The 19,647-nt window shown below is 38.5% G+C and overlaps 2 protein-coding genes across 16 annotated transcripts in view; one reads left to right on the forward strand and one right to left on the reverse strand.

Moving 5' to 3' along the window:
• MMS22L (MMS22 like, DNA repair protein) overlaps positions 1–19,647 on the forward strand; it is a 194,175-nt gene that overhangs the window by 166,951 nt on the left and 7,577 nt on the right. The window lies entirely within an intron of this gene.
• The window catches only part of KLHL32 (kelch like family member 32), a 230,974-nt gene that overhangs the window by 20,552 nt on the left and 190,775 nt on the right, over positions 1–19,647 (reverse strand). For 13 of the 14 annotated variants that reach the window (XM_082405247.1, XM_082405246.1, XM_082405244.1 and 10 more), the window contains 2 exons: positions 4,790–4,848; positions 1,110–1,302 (listed from right to left, as the gene is read on the reverse strand). In XM_082405247.1, coding sequence (XP_082261373.1) covers positions 1,110–1,302; positions 4,790–4,848 — 252 coding nt within the window. Of the gene's footprint in view, positions 1–1,109; positions 1,303–4,789; positions 4,849–19,647 lie in introns of those variants that run through there. The other variant, XR_014248432.1, reaches the window with a different exon arrangement.

The following is a 19,647-nucleotide window of genomic DNA, read 5'->3' on the forward strand; positions in this document are numbered from 1 at the left end:
TGACACGCCAAAATGATGAAAGGTTCCTCCCCAACTTAAAAAAGAAGACAGAATAACTCACTACTACATATTCTTCCCTGGAGGCCATCAGAGAGTGAGATAGTCTCTTTTTATTGATGGTCTGACACAGGATTGACTCGGGTAATAAATAAGCTGGATCCTAAAGCAGACAGAAGCACAGATCGAGGGACCAAGGGGCTAAGGTACCACTGCAGCAACTTAGAGCTAAGTGCTTGTAGGTGGGCCTCAAAGATCATTTTCGCAAAAACAGGAGCTCAATACAAAGCATCTAAACCTCTCACACTGGTTATGCCCCCACTGTGGCCTCTGTAGCAGCAGCTGGGAGTGATTGAGTGCCCACTCAGCATATTAAAATGTCTTGAGGCAATAGTCCAGCCCATCCGTTTGAGTTTGTGATTTTCCTATTAGAGCAGCCTGGAAGGGATCTTAATCATGTAGGCCGAAAAGGGAGGACAAGTTTTCAACTTCATAAAAAAAAGTCAGGGGTAAGCTGTTCGCTGCTTTCATTTACTCCCCTGTGGGATGAGTACGGTCCCTACCTAGTGCTACCCCGTGGTAATGCTTGGGTGGGTCTGTGTGGCCAGAAGTGCTGCCAAACCCCCATGCACAGAACATCTCTAAAGTTTTGTCTTTAGGAGAATACAGGCAGAAGCTATATTTGACACTGACAAACAATGAAGACCACTCTCCTGCACTCACCAGAAATAAGAGGACTAAAAGTAGTGAGAAGTAAAAAATAAATTGCTCCTGTAAAGAGTCATTACCTCTTTCAGCGCCTGTTTCCTTCTACTTATACCAATGTTCCTACGTGAATACTGATTGACAATAATGGACCTGACATGTCTCTCTTGGCAACGTGAAACACACACAAAGGTAACACGGGCCCTGAGAAACCAGATGTTCAGCCACCTGATGAGTGAGTCCGATTTTGTGAGATAAACAATGCACACCTTTCTGGGTAATAAAAGCAAGCTGTTCTACCACCATGCACTTAATATTTACAGCTGCACTACAGAAATCTAAGAAAACAAGTTTGGCAACTTCCTGAATCTCTGCTTTTCCTGATTTACTCCATCAAAGGTACTTGCCAGTCAACAGGTTAAAATTACAGCGCGTCCACTGGTCAGCGTCCATGTTGTAGGCATCTATATGCCGCACAAGGACCCGGTCGTTATTGTAGTCCAGGTCATTGCCTCCAAGAACATAAAGCTTCCTTTGAACAGCAGCCATGGAATGGTAGACCCGCCTCTGCAGCATGGGGCTGCGGCTTATCCACTTATTCTGAGACAAAAAAAGAGGAAAAAGAAACTCAGGTGAATTCTCTTAAGTGGAGACCTCCAGGGCAGAAAACAGCAGTGCTTCATTAGTAGTGGGGACTCCAATGTTGGTCAATTACATTCTATTTGAATGTTGTTTATGTACTTTGAAAGGTATGGGCTTCTTGCCTGAGAACAAGTGCAGAAGAGCCCACATGTTCTAACTCTATTTGCAACTTACATAAGGCATTTCCTCTTCCTTGGGTTGCATTTTGAATTTGTAAAGGGAGCATATGAGAATTTAGACGTTTTCATCATTGGTTATTTCTCCCAATTGAGAGAACTTACTCCTGCAAATGACTTAAGAGTACAAGTGCATGGTTAGGTGTATTGTGTGCGGTGGCATAATGATAACAAAACAGGCTCTGGATCCAGAATGCCTGAGTTTATCATCTGTGCGTGACCTTGGCAATTTACTTAACCTGTCTGTGCCTGTTTCCTCATCTGTAAAATAGAGATAACAGTACCCACCTGACAAGCCTGTTGTGAAGATTAAATGAGCTAATACACTTAAAGCACTTAGAACAATGCCTGGCACATATGTCCAATAATATGCACTTTTAAAAAGTTATTGTGATATAATCATTGGCTGCCCGAGGACCCTTCATAAGCTAATGTGAGGGCAGCTTTGCTGTTCTTTCCAGGATGAACCTCCGGAGGTCAATGGAAGAGCTAAGATTTGATTCAGCGACAAACCCCTCACAGCCTTTAATATATTTACACTCACATCTTCACCGAATTGGGAAAGGTTATTTCCAGGCACACGGTTATCTGTTTTGTTAGAAGACCAAATGTTCTGTGATAACTTTAGGGAATGGTGAAACCTCTAATATTTGGTTCTAGATCACTCTCAGGAATGAGAAAGGTATGCTCAACTCCTCTCAAATAAGGCTCCTATTTAAAATACAATGTAAAAATAGATGAAAATCAAATATGACTTTAATTTTAAATCTCAACGAAGTAATGGACAGGTAAGTAAACCTTACCATTTTCTTTCTACATAAACACTAAACATACAGGAAGAACATAGATTATTTCTTTTTGCAGAGAAAAATTTGGATTTCGACCAGAAAAATCACATGATGGTTTGAATACATAGAATTTCAGTTCACAGAGCTGTAAAGGAAGAAGCGAAAAAGAAAGTTTTGTATAAATATTGGTCCAGTCACTATTGGCATATCGACTGGCTCATTTGTAATTTCTCTTTTAAAGATACACTAAGGGGCTTCCCTGGTGGCACAGTGGTTGAGAATCTGCCTGCCAATGCAGGGGTCACGGGTTCGAGCCCTGGTCTGGGAAGATCCCACATGCCGCGGAGCAACTAGGCCCGTGAGCCACAACTACTGAGCCTGCGCATCTGGAGCCTGTGCCCCGCAACAAGAGAGGCCGCGACAGGGAGAGGCCCGCGCACCGCGATGAAGAGTGGCCCCCACTTGCCACAACTAGAGAAAGCCCTCGCACAGAAATGAAGACCCAACACAGCCATAAATAAATAAATAAAAGATTAACTGTAGTGCCATGTACACACACAAAAAAGCTTATTTATAAAAAAAAAAAAAAAAAAAAGATACACTAACATGAGAAAAAGAAAGTGGTTTGTCCAGTTTTTTAAGGCTTGAATTTATCTGCTCCCCCCTTTTTAAACATGTCATATTAAGAATCTCCTTCCAATTAAATGTATCTTTAATAAAACAGTCAAACCTTTCTTTCAGATATTCTCCTAAGAACTATCTTTAATACATTATGCATGAGTGGATTTAACTCAAGACTGATGATGCTTTCCTTAGGTGCTTTCTAAAATAAGGCAACCCGTCACAGTATTAGGAATCAATGTTTCCACTAGCAGTGCAGTCCCCTGCCACAGGACTGTGGATGCCATCTGGTTTGCAAAGCCTGACTGCACCCCCTGATTATATCTTTAGCTTCCTTCACTGCCGTGCCTGCCAGGTGAGCCGCCAACCGCCGCAAAGGCAAAGAAACAGAGAGGCCTGGTGGGGTCATTCCTAATAAGCTAGCGTGTGAATACTAATCAGTGCTGGGGAAGCAGAGGTCACCCCAGCCTGCCTGTTGGCAGGTAGCAATGTGCTCTGTGGCAGATGGCAGGCATTATCGACTCTCCACAAAGGCCTAGAGGAGAAATAAGCACCAGGGCTGAATGATAGAGTTATTGAGATTCTGAGCAAGATGCAAGCAGATGTGATGTTTGCCAGTACCCACCGTAAACAATATGCCAGCAGAATTTTTAAAAAGAGCATGTGTGTACAAACATGAAACAACTCATTTGAGAAATGTTAACACCTTCTTCCTCTTTAACCACGTGTGCACCAAACTTAAGCAACTGCAATTAATGATCCCTCTTGAGACATCCGGCCCAGGGACACGTGGTCTCTGAAACCTACAGCCCCTAATGACATCAGGAAACACTTGCAAAGACAGAAATACCTTCGCTAAACTCAGAATCAAGTAATTGTTAAAATTAAAAAATACTAACTAGACTGAGGTCACTCTGAACATATATTTGATGGCTAGTCCCAACCCAGAGTGCCAAAGCCAACCTGTTGTTTTGTGTTCCGTTATCTTCAGCTGATGAAGATGAAACCTCCAAATCAAATCATTCTGGAATATTGTCAAAATCATGAAAAATACTTACATTACCAAAATCATAGAAATGACAAAATTCAGCAAACATGTGCCACAGTTACATACAGATACCTTGGTAGAAGGAAAAGAGAATAAAAACAGTTCTTCTTTTGGGGAAAGAAAAGTTATTAAGTGTGCATGAAAAGTGGATAGATGGGACAGGCACCATCAAAATGCTCCCACTGCAGGCCCAGCTCTTAGATGAAAAACGTGCACCAACTCTTCAGATACTTCTCCTTCAGACTTGTCCTACACACTGTCCTGGGATATGTTGGCTATATAGAGTTAAATAAAAGTTATCACTTTATTTGGGAATAAGGAAACCAGAAGCACGTTCCCCTCCTAGAATGACAGGCCTTCTAAAAGGATGTAGCAAGAGGACAATCCAAATCCTTTCTCAGGATGCCTCAATGATGAACAGCCACTTGAAATAAATGGTAATAAGGGCATTTAACTCATCAATATATTTTCCCTTTTTCCTACATTATGCATATATAAGTATATATAAGTATATATATATATAAGTATATATAAGTATATATAAGTATATATAAGTATATATATATAAGTATATATAAGTATATATAAGTATATATATATAAGTATAGCATAAAACGAAAAGAGCTGAAATTGTGTTTTGTGAGGAAAAAAAAGGCAACCAAAAAGCAGTTTATCCAGATGCTTCCTTTTCTCTATGTAAGTTTAAGTTGCATGTGTGTGTATAGACTTGGCATTCCAACTCCTAATTACTGTAGCAATCTTCAAAAATTCATTTTAATTAAGATAATGAGCTTTTCTTATATGAGTCTTACCTGGTTAGGTTCATATACCATTAGTCTGTTCTGATATTGTGCCGTGTTAGTTACTCCACCTGAAATGGATTAACACGTGTTAGGCTTCATGAATAAGAAATGGGATATTCCAACATGAGAATGAGATACAATTAAAGGAAAATTAGCTACTGCTGAGGATCTGTTTGTATACCCTTGTGGTGAACCCACGACATAATTAAGAAGCTTATTGTTGAAGCAGTTGCATTTTCAAGAAACATTTCAGAAGCGATCCAGCTGAGAGCAAGCAACAAGTATGCTGAGATTTCCAGGAGGCCCCCAATTTTGTCAAGCTGCTCTGCATGGCCAGAATGAAGGGCAAAGTATGGTGAGGGAGTGGGAGCAAGCATAGCACACTTAGACAAATCTCTATACAGTCTATGCCAGGGGCAGAGTTATATGGAAAAGTCTTGTCCTTAGCTACCTTGGTAATTTTACAGCTCTAGTCTTATGTGCACTAACATAGTGATATCTTGATGTCTCTTTGGAAGACCCATATCTAAGAAAAGACATTACTTATCAAAAGAGATCTAGAGCCAGTGCTGTCCAACAGAATATAATAAGAACCACAAACAGGAGTTACATATGCCATTTTAAACTTCCCAGAGGTCACATTAAAAAGTAGTCCTCCCTTATCTGTAGGGGACACATTCCAAGGCCTTCAGTAGACGCCTTAAAGTGTGGATAGTACCAAACAATATATATATTTTGTTTTTTCCTATACATATATACCTATGATAAAGTTTAATGTATAAATTAGGCACAGTAAGAGATTAACAACAATAACTAATAATGAATTTAAACAATTATAACCATGTACTCTAACAGAAGTTATGTAAATGTGGCCTCTCTCTCAAAATACCTTATTGTATTGTACTCCTCCTTCTTCTGGTGATGATGTAGATGATAACCTACTTGATGATGAAGTGAGGGGAATGACATAAGCATTGTGACATATCATCAGGCGACTACTGACCTTCTGACAGTACATCAGAGGGAGGATCATCTGCTTCAGGTGACCCTGGGTCATTAAGCCATGATGATGTCAATGGTTAAATGTCAGAAGCAGACCATGTCAATGGTTGGGGATCTGGAGCACGATGGAGTGGAATGGCACGAGATTTCATCATGCTATTCAGGACAGTGCTCAATTTAAAACTTCTGAACAGTTTACTTAGGGAATTTTCCATTTAATATTTTCAGACCATGTTTGATTGTGGGTAACTCAAACCACAGAAAGCAAAACTGCAGATAAGGTTGAACTACTGTCTAGCCAAATTATTACCATTTCAACCTAAAATTAATATAAAAATTATTGAGGTATTTTATATTCTTTTTTTCATACTCAGTCCTCAAAGTCCTGTGCATTTTTGACACAGAACAAGTCAATCCAGATTAACCACGTTTCAAGTACTCAATAAGGTAATGAGCTTTTCTTATATGAGTCTTACCTGGCTACCAGCTACCATATTGGACAGTGCAGATCTAGACTAAGGCAGTGCAGCTGCTGTTATCCTCAACATTTTTGAAGCCCTCTTGACAACAGCTTAGATCCAAAAGACTTGAGACCTTCTGCTAGATCAAGAACCACTAAAATCCTATCACAATTCTAGCTAAGGTTCTCCCATTTGTCCTCATACTTCTTTTCACGTTTGGGGTGTACACTGAGCCCTGTAAAACCCAGAAATTATTGATTCTACTTTAATTTTTATGACCAAATGGAAAAACTATAAAACAACACATAAAAGAGCACAGTGAGAAAATAACACTAGTAGATATTAAATATTAGGTAGTAAAATAACAGAAATATGAGAACCCCCCAAAAAAATCTATCTTTAGAAATACTGCCCTATACAGAGTTCTAGATGCTAGCGTAAAATGAATAGCATTCTTATTTTAATAAGTATCACAAAGAAGCAACTCATTTTGTAATAAAGATCTAAAATTGAGCCAAACTATAAGTTTCCTAGGGAAATTTTTTGATTTTAAAAAATATGTACTGGGGCAGGATCAAGAAAGCAGAGTAGGAAGATCCTGAGCTTACCTCCTCCCACAAACACACCAAAACGGTAACTACAAATCTCTGAGAATGACCTGAAGACTAGCAGAACAGATTTTCTGCAACTAAGGATATTGAGATGAGAAGTAGGGGCACAGATGTAGCCTAGTCAGAACCCACACACTGGGTACAGCAACCACAAGTGGGAGGGATATCACAACCACAGTGGTGGTTGCCCCTGATGAACAAGGGGTCTGAGCCCCACATTGGGATTCCCAGCCCAGAGGACCTGCACCAGGAAACAAGCCCCAATAATGTGCAGCTTTGAAAACCAGTGAGGATTATATTCAGGAGAGCCAGAGGGATGTGGGAAACCGAGACTGCTCTTGAAGGGCTTGGACACAAACTCACTCACTCCAACTCCCAGTGCAAAGGCAGCAGCTTGAAAAGTACCTGGGTCATATGAGAAGGAGATTCATTGACTAATTTTAGGGCATGTGCCAGAGGAGCAACAATCTGGTGGAACTTTCTCTAGGGACAGAAGTGCTGGCAGGCATCTTTTTACTTTCCTTCCACCTAGCTGGCCCAGCACAGGTGGGCACCATTTTTCTCACGCTCAGTCAACCTAGCTAACACCATTCACCCTGCCCCAGCATCCCTTGAGGATCAGCCCTGCCCAACCGGCCTGTCTCAGCTGGCCCTTCCAAAGCAGCTCCTGCCTCACCCTATCAAGTGAGCTGCTCCAGCCAGCACTGACCGGTGTCTCACCAAGGTATCTGCCACACTAGAGACCAGTCCCATAAACAGTGCACCTGTAACAGTCATGGCCAGGCCTTGCAGCCACTCATGCTGGGGGCCAGCGCCACCCACCAGCACACCTACACCAATCACAGCCCAAACAAAACAGGAAGGCACAGGTATCCCACACAGGGGAAACCCCTAGAGTGCCTGGCTCTGGTAAGCAGGGGAGATTGCACCACTGGGCCCCATAGGACACCTACATAAGGCCACTCTTTCAAACGGAGAGACCTAGCTGATATACCTAATACAAAGAAACAACCACAGAGAGTTAGGCAAAACGAAGAGACAAATAAACACCTTCCAAACAAAAGAACAAGACAAATCCTCAGAAAAAGAACTAAACAATATGGAGATAAGCAAATTACCAGATAAAGAGTTCAAAGGAATAGCCAAAATGATGCTCACCAAACTCAGGAGAAGAATGGAGGAACACAATAAGAACTTTCAACAAAGAGATAGAAAATGTAAAACAGAACCAATCAGAACTGAAGAATACAATAACTGAAATGAAAAATACACCAGAAGGAATCAACAGCAGATGCAGAAGAATGGATCAACCACCTGGAAGACAGGGTAGTGGAAAACATCCAATCAGAACACCAAAAAGAAAAAAGAGTTTAAAAAAATGAGGATAGTTTAAGGGACCTCTGGAACAACATCAAGCTTACTAAACTTCACAACAAAGGGGTCCCAGAAGGAGAAAAGAGAGAAATGGGGACAGGAAACCTATTTGACGAAATAATGGTTAAAAATCGTCCCTAACCTGATGAAGGAAACAGACATCCAAGTCCACAAAGCACAGAGTCCCAAACAAGATGAAACCAAAGAGACCGACACCAAGACACATTACAATTAAAATGTCAAAAGTTAAAGATAAAGAGAAGATATTAAAAGCAGCAAGAGAAAAACAACTAGTTACTCACAAGGGAACCCCCATAAGATAATGAGCTGAGTTTTCAACAGAAAATTTATAGTCCAGAAGGAATTGGCACAATATATTCAAAGTACTGAAAGGAAAAAAACTTACAACGAAGAAGACACTACCTGGCAAGTTTATCTTTCAGAATTGAAGTAGTATCTTTCAGAACTGAAGAGTTTACTACACAAATAAAAGCTAAAGGAGTTCATCACCACTAAACCAACATTACAAGAAATGTTAAGGGAACTTCTTCAAGCAAAAACGAAAAGGCCATAACTAGAAACAAGAAAACTACAAAAGAAAAAATCTCACTGGTAAAAGCAAACATACAGTAAAGGTGGATAAGAACCACCTACAAAGCTAGTATGAAGGTTAAAAGACAAAAGTAGTAAAATCATCTATATCTAAAATAATTAGTTAAGTGATACAAAAAATAAAAAGATGTAAAATATAACATCAAAAACATAAAATGTGGAGGATGGACAAAAATGCAGTGCTTTTAGAATGCACTCAAACTTAAGTGACCATTAATTTAAAATAAACAGCTATATATATAGATTGTTACTACAGGAACCTCATGGTAACCAAAAACCAAAAACCTATAACAAATACACAAAAAATAAAAAGAAAGGAAAGCAAACATATTACTAAAGAAAGTCACAAAGGAAGAGAACAAGAGAAGAAGAAAGAAGAGGGAAGAACTATAAAAACAACCAGAAAAAAATTAGCAAAATAGCAATAAGTGCACACCTATCAATAATCACTTCAAATGTAAATAGACTAAGTGATTCAATCAAAAGACAGGGTAGCTGAATGGATAAAAAAACAAGACACACATATATATATACATATATATATACATACATACATATATATATACACACACACACACACACACACACACACACTACCTATAGGAGAATCACTCCAGATCTAAAAACAAACACAGACTAAAAGTGAAGGGATGGAATAACATACTCCATATAAATGGAAATGAAAAGAAAATTGGGATAGCAATACTTATATCATACAAAATAGACTTTAAAACAAAGACTACAACAAAAGACAAAAAAAGGTGTTATGTAATAATAAAGGCATCAATCCAACAAGAGGATATGACACATAAATATTTATGCATCCAACATAGGAGCACCTAAATACATAAAGCAAATATTAACATACATGAAGGAGATATTGACAGTAATACAATAGTAGGGGACTTTAACATCCCACTTGCATCAATGGATAGATGATCTAGACAGAAAATCAGTACGGAAATATTGCCCTTAAATGACACATTAGGCCATACAGCCTTAATAGATATACAGAACGTTTCATCCAAAACCAGCAGAATACACATTCTCTTCAAGTGCACATGGATCATTCTTCAGGCTAAATCACATATTAGTCCACAAAAAAGTCTCAATAAATTTAAGGAGATTGAAATCATTATCAAGCTACTTTTCTGACCACAACAGTATGAAACTAGAAATCAATTATAAGAAGAAAACTGGAAAAAACACAAACACGCAATAGATGAAGAAAAAGAATTTGACAAAATTCAACATCGATTTATGTTAAAAAATCTCACAACAGAGTGGGTATAGAGGGAACATACCTCACTGTAAAAAAGACCACATATGACAAACCCACAGCTAACATAATACTCCACGGTAAAAAGCTGAAATATTTTCCTCTAAGAGCAGGAAGAAGATAAAGATGCCCACTCTTGCCACTGTTATTTAACACAGTATTAGAAATCCTAGCACTAGCAAAGAGAGAGAGAGAGAGAGAGGAGGCATTCAAATTGGAAAGGAATAGGTAAAACTGTCACTATATGCAGATGACATGATATTTATATACAGAAAATCTTAAAGGCTCCAACCAAAAGACTATTAGAACTAATAAATGACTTCAGTAAATTTGCAGGATACAAAATTCACATACATAAATCTTCTGCATCTATGTACACTAATAACAAACTATCAGAAAAAGAAATAAAGAAAATCCCATTTTCAACTGCATCAAAAAGAATAAAATACCTAGGAATAAATTTAACCAAGGAGGAAAACACCTGTACTTCTGATAACTATAAGATACTGATGAAAGAAAATGAAGATAACACAAATAAATGGAAAGATATACCATACTTACTCATGGATTAGAAGAATTAGTATGATTAAAATGTCCATACTACCCAAAGCAATCTACAGATTCAATGCAATCCCTATCAAAATACCAATGGTGACTCCCTCTTGCGAGAGCACCAAAATCAAAACTAACTGCTGAACAATCATTGACAGGAAGTCACTGGAACTCACCAAAAAAGATACCCCACATCCAAAGACAAAGGAGAAGCTGCAATGAGACAGTAGGAGGGGCGTAATCACAATAGTATCAAATCCCATAAATGCTGGGTGGGTGACTCACAAACTGGAGAACACTTATACCACAGAAGTCCACCCACTGGAGTGAAGGTTCTGAGCCCCATGTCAGGCTTGCCAACCTGGGGGTCCAGCAATGAGAGGAGGAATTGCAAGAGAATGAGACTTTGAAGGCTAGTGGTATTTAATTACAGGACTTTGACAGGACTGCGGGAAACAAAGACTCCACTCTTGGAGGGCACACACAAAGTAGTGTGTGCATCAGGACCCAGGGGAAGGAGCAGTGACCCCACAGGAGACTGAACCAGACCTACCTGCTAGTGTTGGAGGGTCTCCTGCAGAGGCAGGAGGTGGCTGTGTCTGACGGTGGGGAAAAGGACACTGGCAGCAGAAGTTCCGGGAAGTACTCCTTGGCATGAGCTCTCCCAGATTCCACCATTAGCCCCACCAAAGAGCTGGACAGGCTCCAGTGCTGGGTCACTTCAGGCCAAACAACCAAGAAGGAGGGAAGCCAGTCCCACCCATCAGCAGACAAGCAGATTGAAGTTTTACTGAGCTCTGCCCACGAGAGAAACAGCCAGCTCTACCCACCGCCAGTCCCTCCCATCAGGAAACTTACACAAGCCTCTTAGATAGCCTCATCCAACAGAAGGCAGACAGCAGAAGCAAGACGAAATAGAATTCTGCAGCCTGTGGAAGGGAAACCACATTCACAGAAAGACAGACAAAATGAAAAGGCAGATGACTATGTACCAGATGAAGGAACAAGATAAAACCACAGAAAAACAACTAAATGAAGTGGAGATAGGCAACCAACCACAAAAAAAATTCAGAATAATGACAGTGAAGTGATTCAGGACCTAGGAAAAAGAATGAAGACAAAGATCGGGAAGATGCAAGAAATGTTTAACAAAGACCTAGAAGAATTAAAGAACAAACACCAAGAAGAATTAAAGAACAAACAAACAGAGATAAACAAAACAATAACTGAAATGAAAACTACACTAGAAGGAATCAATAGCAGAATAACTGAAGCATAAGAACAGATCAGTGACCTGGAAGACAGAATGGTGGAATTCACTGCTGTGGAACAGAATACAGAAAAAAGAATGAAAAGAAATGAAGACAGCCTAAGAGACCTCTGGGACAACATTAAGTGCAACAACATTTGCACTATAGGGGTCCCAGAAGGAGAAGAGAGAGAGAAAGGACCCGAGAAAATATTTGAAGAGATTATAGTCGAAAACTTCCCTAACATGGGAAAGGAAATAGCCACCCAAGTCCAGGAAGCGCAGAGAGTCCCATACGGAATAAATCCAAGGAGAAACACGCCGAGACACATAGTAATCAAACTGGCAAAAATTAAAGACAAAGAAAAATTATTGAAAGCAGCAAGGGAAAAACGACAAATAACATAAAAGGGAACTCCCATAAGGTTAACAGCTGATTTCTCAGGAGAAACTCTACAAGCCAGAAGGCAGTTGCACGATATATTTAAAGTGATGAAAGGGAAGAACCTACAACCAAGATTACCCTATCTGGCAAGGATCTCATTCAGATTCGAGAGAGAAATCAAAAGCTTTACAGACAAGCAAAAGCCAAGAGAATTCAGCACCACCAAACCAGCTCTACAACAAATGCTAAAGGAACTTCTCTAAGTGGGTAACACAAGAGAAGAAAAGGACCTACAAAAACAAACCCAAAACAATTAAGAAAATGGTAAAAGGAACATACATATCAATAATTACCTTAAACGTGAATGGATTAAATGCTCCAACCAACAGACACAGGCTCACTGAATGGATACAAAAACAAGACCCATATATATGCTGTCTACAAGAGACCCACTTCAGACCTAGGGACACATACAGAGTGAAAGTGAGGGAATGGAAAAAGATATTCCATGCAAATGGAAATCAAAAGAGAGCTGGAGTAGCAATACTCATATCACATAAAATAGACTTTAAAATAAAGAATGTTACAAGAGACAAGGAAGGACACTACATAATGATCAAGCGATCAATCCAAGAAGAAAATATAACAATTATAAATATATATGCACACAACATAGGAGCACCTCAATACATAAGGCAACTGCTAACAGCTATAAAAGAGGAAATCGACAGTAACTCAGTAACAGTGGGGGACTTTAACACCTCACTTACACCAATGGACAGATCATCCAGACAGAAAATTAATAAGGAAACACAAGCTTTAAATGACACAATAAACCAGATAGATCTAATTGCTATTTATAAGACATCCCATCCAAAAACAGCAGATTACACTTTCTTCTCAAGTGCACATGGAACATTCTCCAGGATAGATTACATCTTGGGTCACAAATCAAGACTCAGTAAATTTAAGAAAATTGAGATCATATCAAGCATCTTCTCAGACCATAACCCTATGAGATTAGAAATCAATTACAGTGAAAAAAAACGTAAAAAAGACAAACACATGGAGGCTAAACAATACATTACTAAATAACCAAGAGATCACTGAAGAAATCAAAGAGGAAATCAAAAAATAACTAGAGACAAATTACGGTGAAAACACGATGATCCAAAACCTATGGGATGCAGCAAAAGCAGTTCTAAGAGGAAAGTTTATAGCAATACAAGTGTACCTCAAGAAACAAGAAAAATCTCAAATAAAAAATCTAACCTTACAACACCTAAAGGAACTAGAGAAAGAAGAACAAACAAAACTCAAAATTACTAGAAGGAAAGAAATCATAAAGATCAGAGTGGAAAAAAATGAAATAGAAACAAAGAAAACAATAGCAAAGGTCAATAAAACTAAAAGCTGGTTCTTTGAGAAGATAAACAAAATTGATAAACCTTTAGCCAGACTCATCAATAAAAAGAGGGAGAGGACTCAAATCAATAAAATTAGAATGAAAAAGGAGCAGTTACAATGGACACTGCAGAAATACAAAGCATCCTAATAGACTACTACAAGCAACTCTGTGCCAATAAAATGGACAACCTGGAAGAAATGGACAAATTCTTAAAAGGTATAACCTTCCAAGACTGAACCAGAAAGAAGTAGAAAATATGAACAGACCAATCACAACTAATGAAATTGAAACTGTGATTAAAAATCTCCCAACAAACAAAAGTCCAGGACCCAATGGCTTCACAGGTGAATTCTATCAAACATTTAGAGAAGACCTAACACCTATCCTTCTCAAACTCTTCCAAAAAATTGCAGAGGAAGGAACACTCCTCTGCAAACTCATTCTATGAGGCCACCATCACCCTGATACCAAAACCAGACAAAGATACTACAAAAAAAGAATATTACAGACCAATATCACTGATGAATATAGATGCAAAAATCCTCAGTAAAATACTAGCAAACAGAATCCAACAACACAGTAAAAGGATCATACACCATGATCAAGTGGGATTTATCCCAGGGATGCAAGGATTCTTCAATATATGCAAATCAATCAATGTGATACACCATATTAGAAACTGAAGAATAAACAAAATATGATCATCTCAATAGATGCAGAAAAAGCTTTTGACAAAATTCAACACCCATTTGTGATAAAAAAAAACTCTCCAGAAAGTGGGCATAGAGGGAACCTACCTCAACATAATAAAGGCCATATATGACAAACCCACAACAAACATCATTCTCAATGGTGAAAAACTGAAAGCATTTCCTCTAAGATCAGCAACGAGACAAGGATGTCCACTCTCACCACTATTATTCAACATAGTTTTGCAAGTCCTAGCCATGGCAATCAGAGAAGAAAAAGAAATAAAAGGAATACAAATTGGAAAAGAAGAAGTAAAACTGTCATTGTTTGCAGATGACATGATACTGTACATAGAGAATCCTAAAGATGCCACCAGAAAACTACTACAGCTAATCAATGAATTTGGTTAAGTTGCAGGATACAAAATTAATGCACAGAAATCTCTTGCATTCTTATACACTAAAAACAAAAGATCAGAAAGAGAAATTAAGGAAACAATCCCATTCACCATTGCAACAAAAAGAATAAAATACCTAGGAATAAACCCTCCTAAGGAGGTAAAAGACCTGTACTCAGAAACTATAAGACACTGATGAAAGAAATCAAAAATGACATTAACAGTTGGAGAGATATACCATGTTCTTGAATTGGAAGAATCAATATTGTGAAAATGACTATACTACCCAAAGCAATCTACAGATTCAATGCAATCCCTATCAATTTACCAGTGGCATTTTTTACAGAAGTAGAACAAAAAATCTTAAAATTTGTATGGAGACACAGAAGACCCTGAATAGCCAAAGCAGTCTTTTTAAAAAAATAAATAAATAAATAAATTTATTTATTTATTTATTTATTTATTCTTGGCTGTGTTGGGTCTTTGTTGCTGTGCACGGGCTCTTCTCTAGTTGTAGCAAGTGGGGGGCTACTCTTCATTGTGGTGCGCGGGCTTCTCATTGCGGTGGCTTCTCTTGTTGCAGAGCCTGCAACTCTAGGTGTGCAGTCTTCAGTAGTTGTGGCTTGCGGGCTCCAGAGTGCAGGCTTAGTAGTTGTGGTGCACGGGCTTAGTTGCTCCATGGCATGTGGGATCTTTCCAGACCAGGGCTCGAACCCATGTCCCCTACATTGGCAGGCAGATTCTCAACCACTGTGCCATCAGGGAAGCCCATCCAAAGCAGTCTTGAGGGAAAAAAACGGAGCTGGAGGAATCAGTCTCCCTGACTTCAGACTACACTACAAAGCTACGGTAATCAAGACAATATGGTACTTGCATGAAAACAGAAATATAGATAAATGGAACAGAATAGAATACCCAGAGATAAACCCATGCACCTATGGTCAACTAATCTATGACAAAGGAGGCAAGGATATACAATGGAGAAAAGACAGTCTCTTCAATAAGTGGTGCTGGGAAAACTGGACAGCTACATATAAAAGAATGAAATTAGAACACTCCCTAACACCGTACACAAAAATAAACTCAAAATGGATTAGAGACCTAAATGTAAGACCAGACACTATAAAACTCTTAGAGGAAAACATAGGAAGAACACTCTTTGACATAAATCACATCAAGACCTTTTCTGATCCACCTCCTAGAGTAATGGAAATAAAAACAAAAATAAATAAATAAATAAATAAACAAATGGGACCTAATGAAACTTAAAAGCTTTTGCAAAGCAAAGGAAACTACAAACAAGACTAAAAGACAACCCTCAGAATGAGAGAAAATATTTGCAAACGAATCAACGGACAAAGGATTAATCTCCAAAATATATAAACAATTCATGCAACTCAATATTAAAAGAACAAACAACCCAATCAAAAAATGGGCAGAAGACCTAAACAGAGATTTTTCTAAAGAAGACATACAGATTGTCAAGAAGCACATGAAAAGCTGCTCAACATCACTAATTATTAGAGAAATGCAAATCAAAACCACAATGAGGTATCACCTCACACCACTTAGAATGGGCATCATCAGAAAATCTACAAACAACAAATGGTGGAGGGGGTGTGGAGAAAAGGGAATGCTCTTGCACTATTGGTGGGAATGTAAATTGATACAGCCACTATGGAGAACAGGATGAAGGTTCCTTAAAAAACTAAAAATAGAATTACCTTATGATCCAGCAATCCCACTACTGGGCATATACCCGGAGAAAACCATAATTCAAAAAGACACATGCACCCCAATGTTCATTGCAGCACTATTTACAATAGCCAGGTCATGGAAGCAACCTAAATGCCCTTCGACAGACGAATGGATAAAGAAGATGTGGTACATATATACAATGGAATATTACTCAGCCATAAAAAGGAACGAAATTGGGTCATTTGTAGAGATGTGGATAGATCTAGAAAGTGTCATACAGAGTGAAGTAAGTCAGAAAGAGAAAAACAAATATCGTATATTAACGCATATATGTGGAACCTAGAAAAATGGTACAGATGAACCAGTTTGCAGGAGAGAAATAGAGACACAGATATAGAGAACAAACGTATGGACACCAAGGGGGGAAAGTGCTGGTGGAGGGGGGGTGGTGGTGGTGGGATGAATTGGGAGATTGGGATTGACATGTATACACTAATATGTATAAAATGGATAACTAATAAGAACCTGCTGTATAAAAAAATAAATAAAATTCAAAAATGCAAAAGAAAGAAAGAAAAAGAAACAAAATACCAATGGCAGTTTTTATAGAACTGGAATAAATAATCCTAAAATTTGTAACAAACCACAAAAGACCCTAAATAGTCAAAGCAATCTTAAGAAAGAAGAACAAAGCTGGAGGTATCACACTCCCTAATTTCAAACTGTACTACACAGCTATAGTTATCAAAACTGTATGGCACTGGCATAAAAACAGACACATAGATCAATGGAACAGAATAGAGAGCCCAGAAAGAAAGCCATGCTTCTTTTGTCAATTAATCTATCAAAAAGAAGCTAGAAATATACTTTGGGTAAAACACAGTCTCATTGATAAATGGTGTTGGTAAAATTGGACAGGTACATGCAAAAGAACAAAACTAGACCACTTTCTCACACCATACACAAAAGTAAACACAAAATGGATTAAAGGCTTAAATGTAAGACCTGAAACCATAAAAACTCCTAGAAGAAAACATAGGCAATACACTCTTTGATATCACTCTTAGCAATATTTTTGAATTTGCCTCTTCAGTCAACGAATCAAAGCAAAAATAAACAAATGGGACTATATCAAACTAAAAAGCTTTTTCACAGCAAGGGAAATCTTCGACCAAACAAAAAGGCAGCCTCCTGAATGGGAGAAGATATTTGCAAATGATATATCCCATAAGGGGTTGATATTCAAAATATATAAATAACTCACACAACTTAATATCAAAAAATAGACAATCTGATTGAAAAATGAGCAGAGAACCTGAACAGATATTTTTCTAAGGAAGAAATACAGATGGCCAACAGACACATGAAAAGATGCTCAACATCACTAATCAGCAGGGAAATGAATCAAAACCACAATGAGATTTCACCTCACACATGTCAAAATGGCTATCATCAAAAAGACAAGAAGGGCTTCCCTGGTGGCGCAGTGGTTGAGAATCTGCCTGCCGGTGCAGGGGACACGGGTTCGAGCCCTGGTCTGGGAAGATCCCACATGCCGCGGAGCAACTAGGCCCGTGAGCCACAATTACTGAGCCTGCGCGTCTGGAGCCTGTGCTCCGCAACAAGAGAGGCCGCGATAGTGAGAGGCCCGCGCACCGCGATGAAGAGTGGCACCTGCTTGCCGCAACTGGACAAAGCCCTCGCACAGAAACGAACATCCAACACAGCCATAAATAAATAAATAAATAAAATTAAAAAAAAAAAAAAGACAAGAAATAAGAAGTGTTGTCAAGGATGTAGAAAAAGGGGACTTTTGTGCACTGTTGGTGGGAATTTAGGTTGTTGCAGCCACTATGGAGAACAGTATGGAAATTCCTCAATAAATTAAAAACAGAACTACCTTATCATCCAGCAATTCCATTTCTGGGTATTTATCCAAAGAAAATGAAAACACTAATTCAAAAAGACATATGCACCCCTATGTTTATGCTCATTGCAGCATTATTTACAATAGCCAACATATGGAAGAAACCTAAGTGTCCACTGATGGATGAATGAATGAGGAAGATGTGATATATGTAATGGAATATTACTCAGCCATAAAAAAGAATGAAATGCTTATATTTGTGACAACACAGTTGGATCTAGAGGGTATTATGCTAAGGAAAATATTCAGACCAAGAAAGACAAATACTGTATGATTTCACTTATATGTGGAATCTAAAAAACAAAGCAAACGAACAAACAAAACAAAACAAACAGATTCATAGATACAGAGAACTGGTTGTCACCAGAGGGGAAAGGGGTGAAGGATTGGGTGAAATTGGTGAAGGGGATTAAGAGGTACAAAATTCCAGTTATAAAATAAACAAGTCATGGGGATGTAATGTACAGTATAGGGAATACAGCCAACAATACTGTAATAACTTTGCATGGTGACAGACGGTTACTAAACTTACCATGGTGCTCATGGTAATGTATATAAATGTTGAATCAATATGTTATAAAACCTGAAATTAACATAGTATTATACGTCAAATGTACTTCAACTGGAAAATTAAAATAAAAAATCACTTTAAAATGTGTACTATTATAATATTGACCAAGGTGGCCTTAACATTCCTCTCAGCTTAACTAAACTTTAGACAGGCTTCTTCCTGTCTCTGGCCCCTGACCTCCCTTTACTTACAGCATTTATTTTAAAAAACTTGCAAATTCTTTCTCTCTGCCTCTTTGAGATATAAATCATTTAAGAAGCTTCTTGCAAGTTTTACAACCCAGGAATATCTTCCTCAAAGACCTGGGAGCCATGCCATTGAGAGGTTATCATCAAGGAAGAGAATGCTCCTATCTCCCAGTTTCTGTGGAGGCTAGGAGCCTAACTCCGACGGGTACAAATCAGCAAACACAAATGGCCTAACCACAGAGAAAAACATTTACAAACTTAGGGTAACTGAATGTGCTCAACACATCACATTGATCAACCTTCTTCCAAAAGTACTTCAGTATATTTCTACCAGCTCACCCCAGTGCTTAAAAACCCTGTTGTTTTTCAGAGGAGTTGATTTCAAACTGCATTCTGGTCTCTCTCCCCTAGTGCAATAGTCTTGAATAAAGTCTTCCTTGTCTGTTTCACTGAAGTCAAGTCA

This window comes from Balaenoptera borealis (assembly GCF_965194805.1).
Source record: "Balaenoptera borealis genome assembly, chromosome: 9".
NCBI lineage: Eukaryota > Metazoa > Chordata > Mammalia > Artiodactyla > Balaenopteridae > Balaenoptera > Balaenoptera borealis.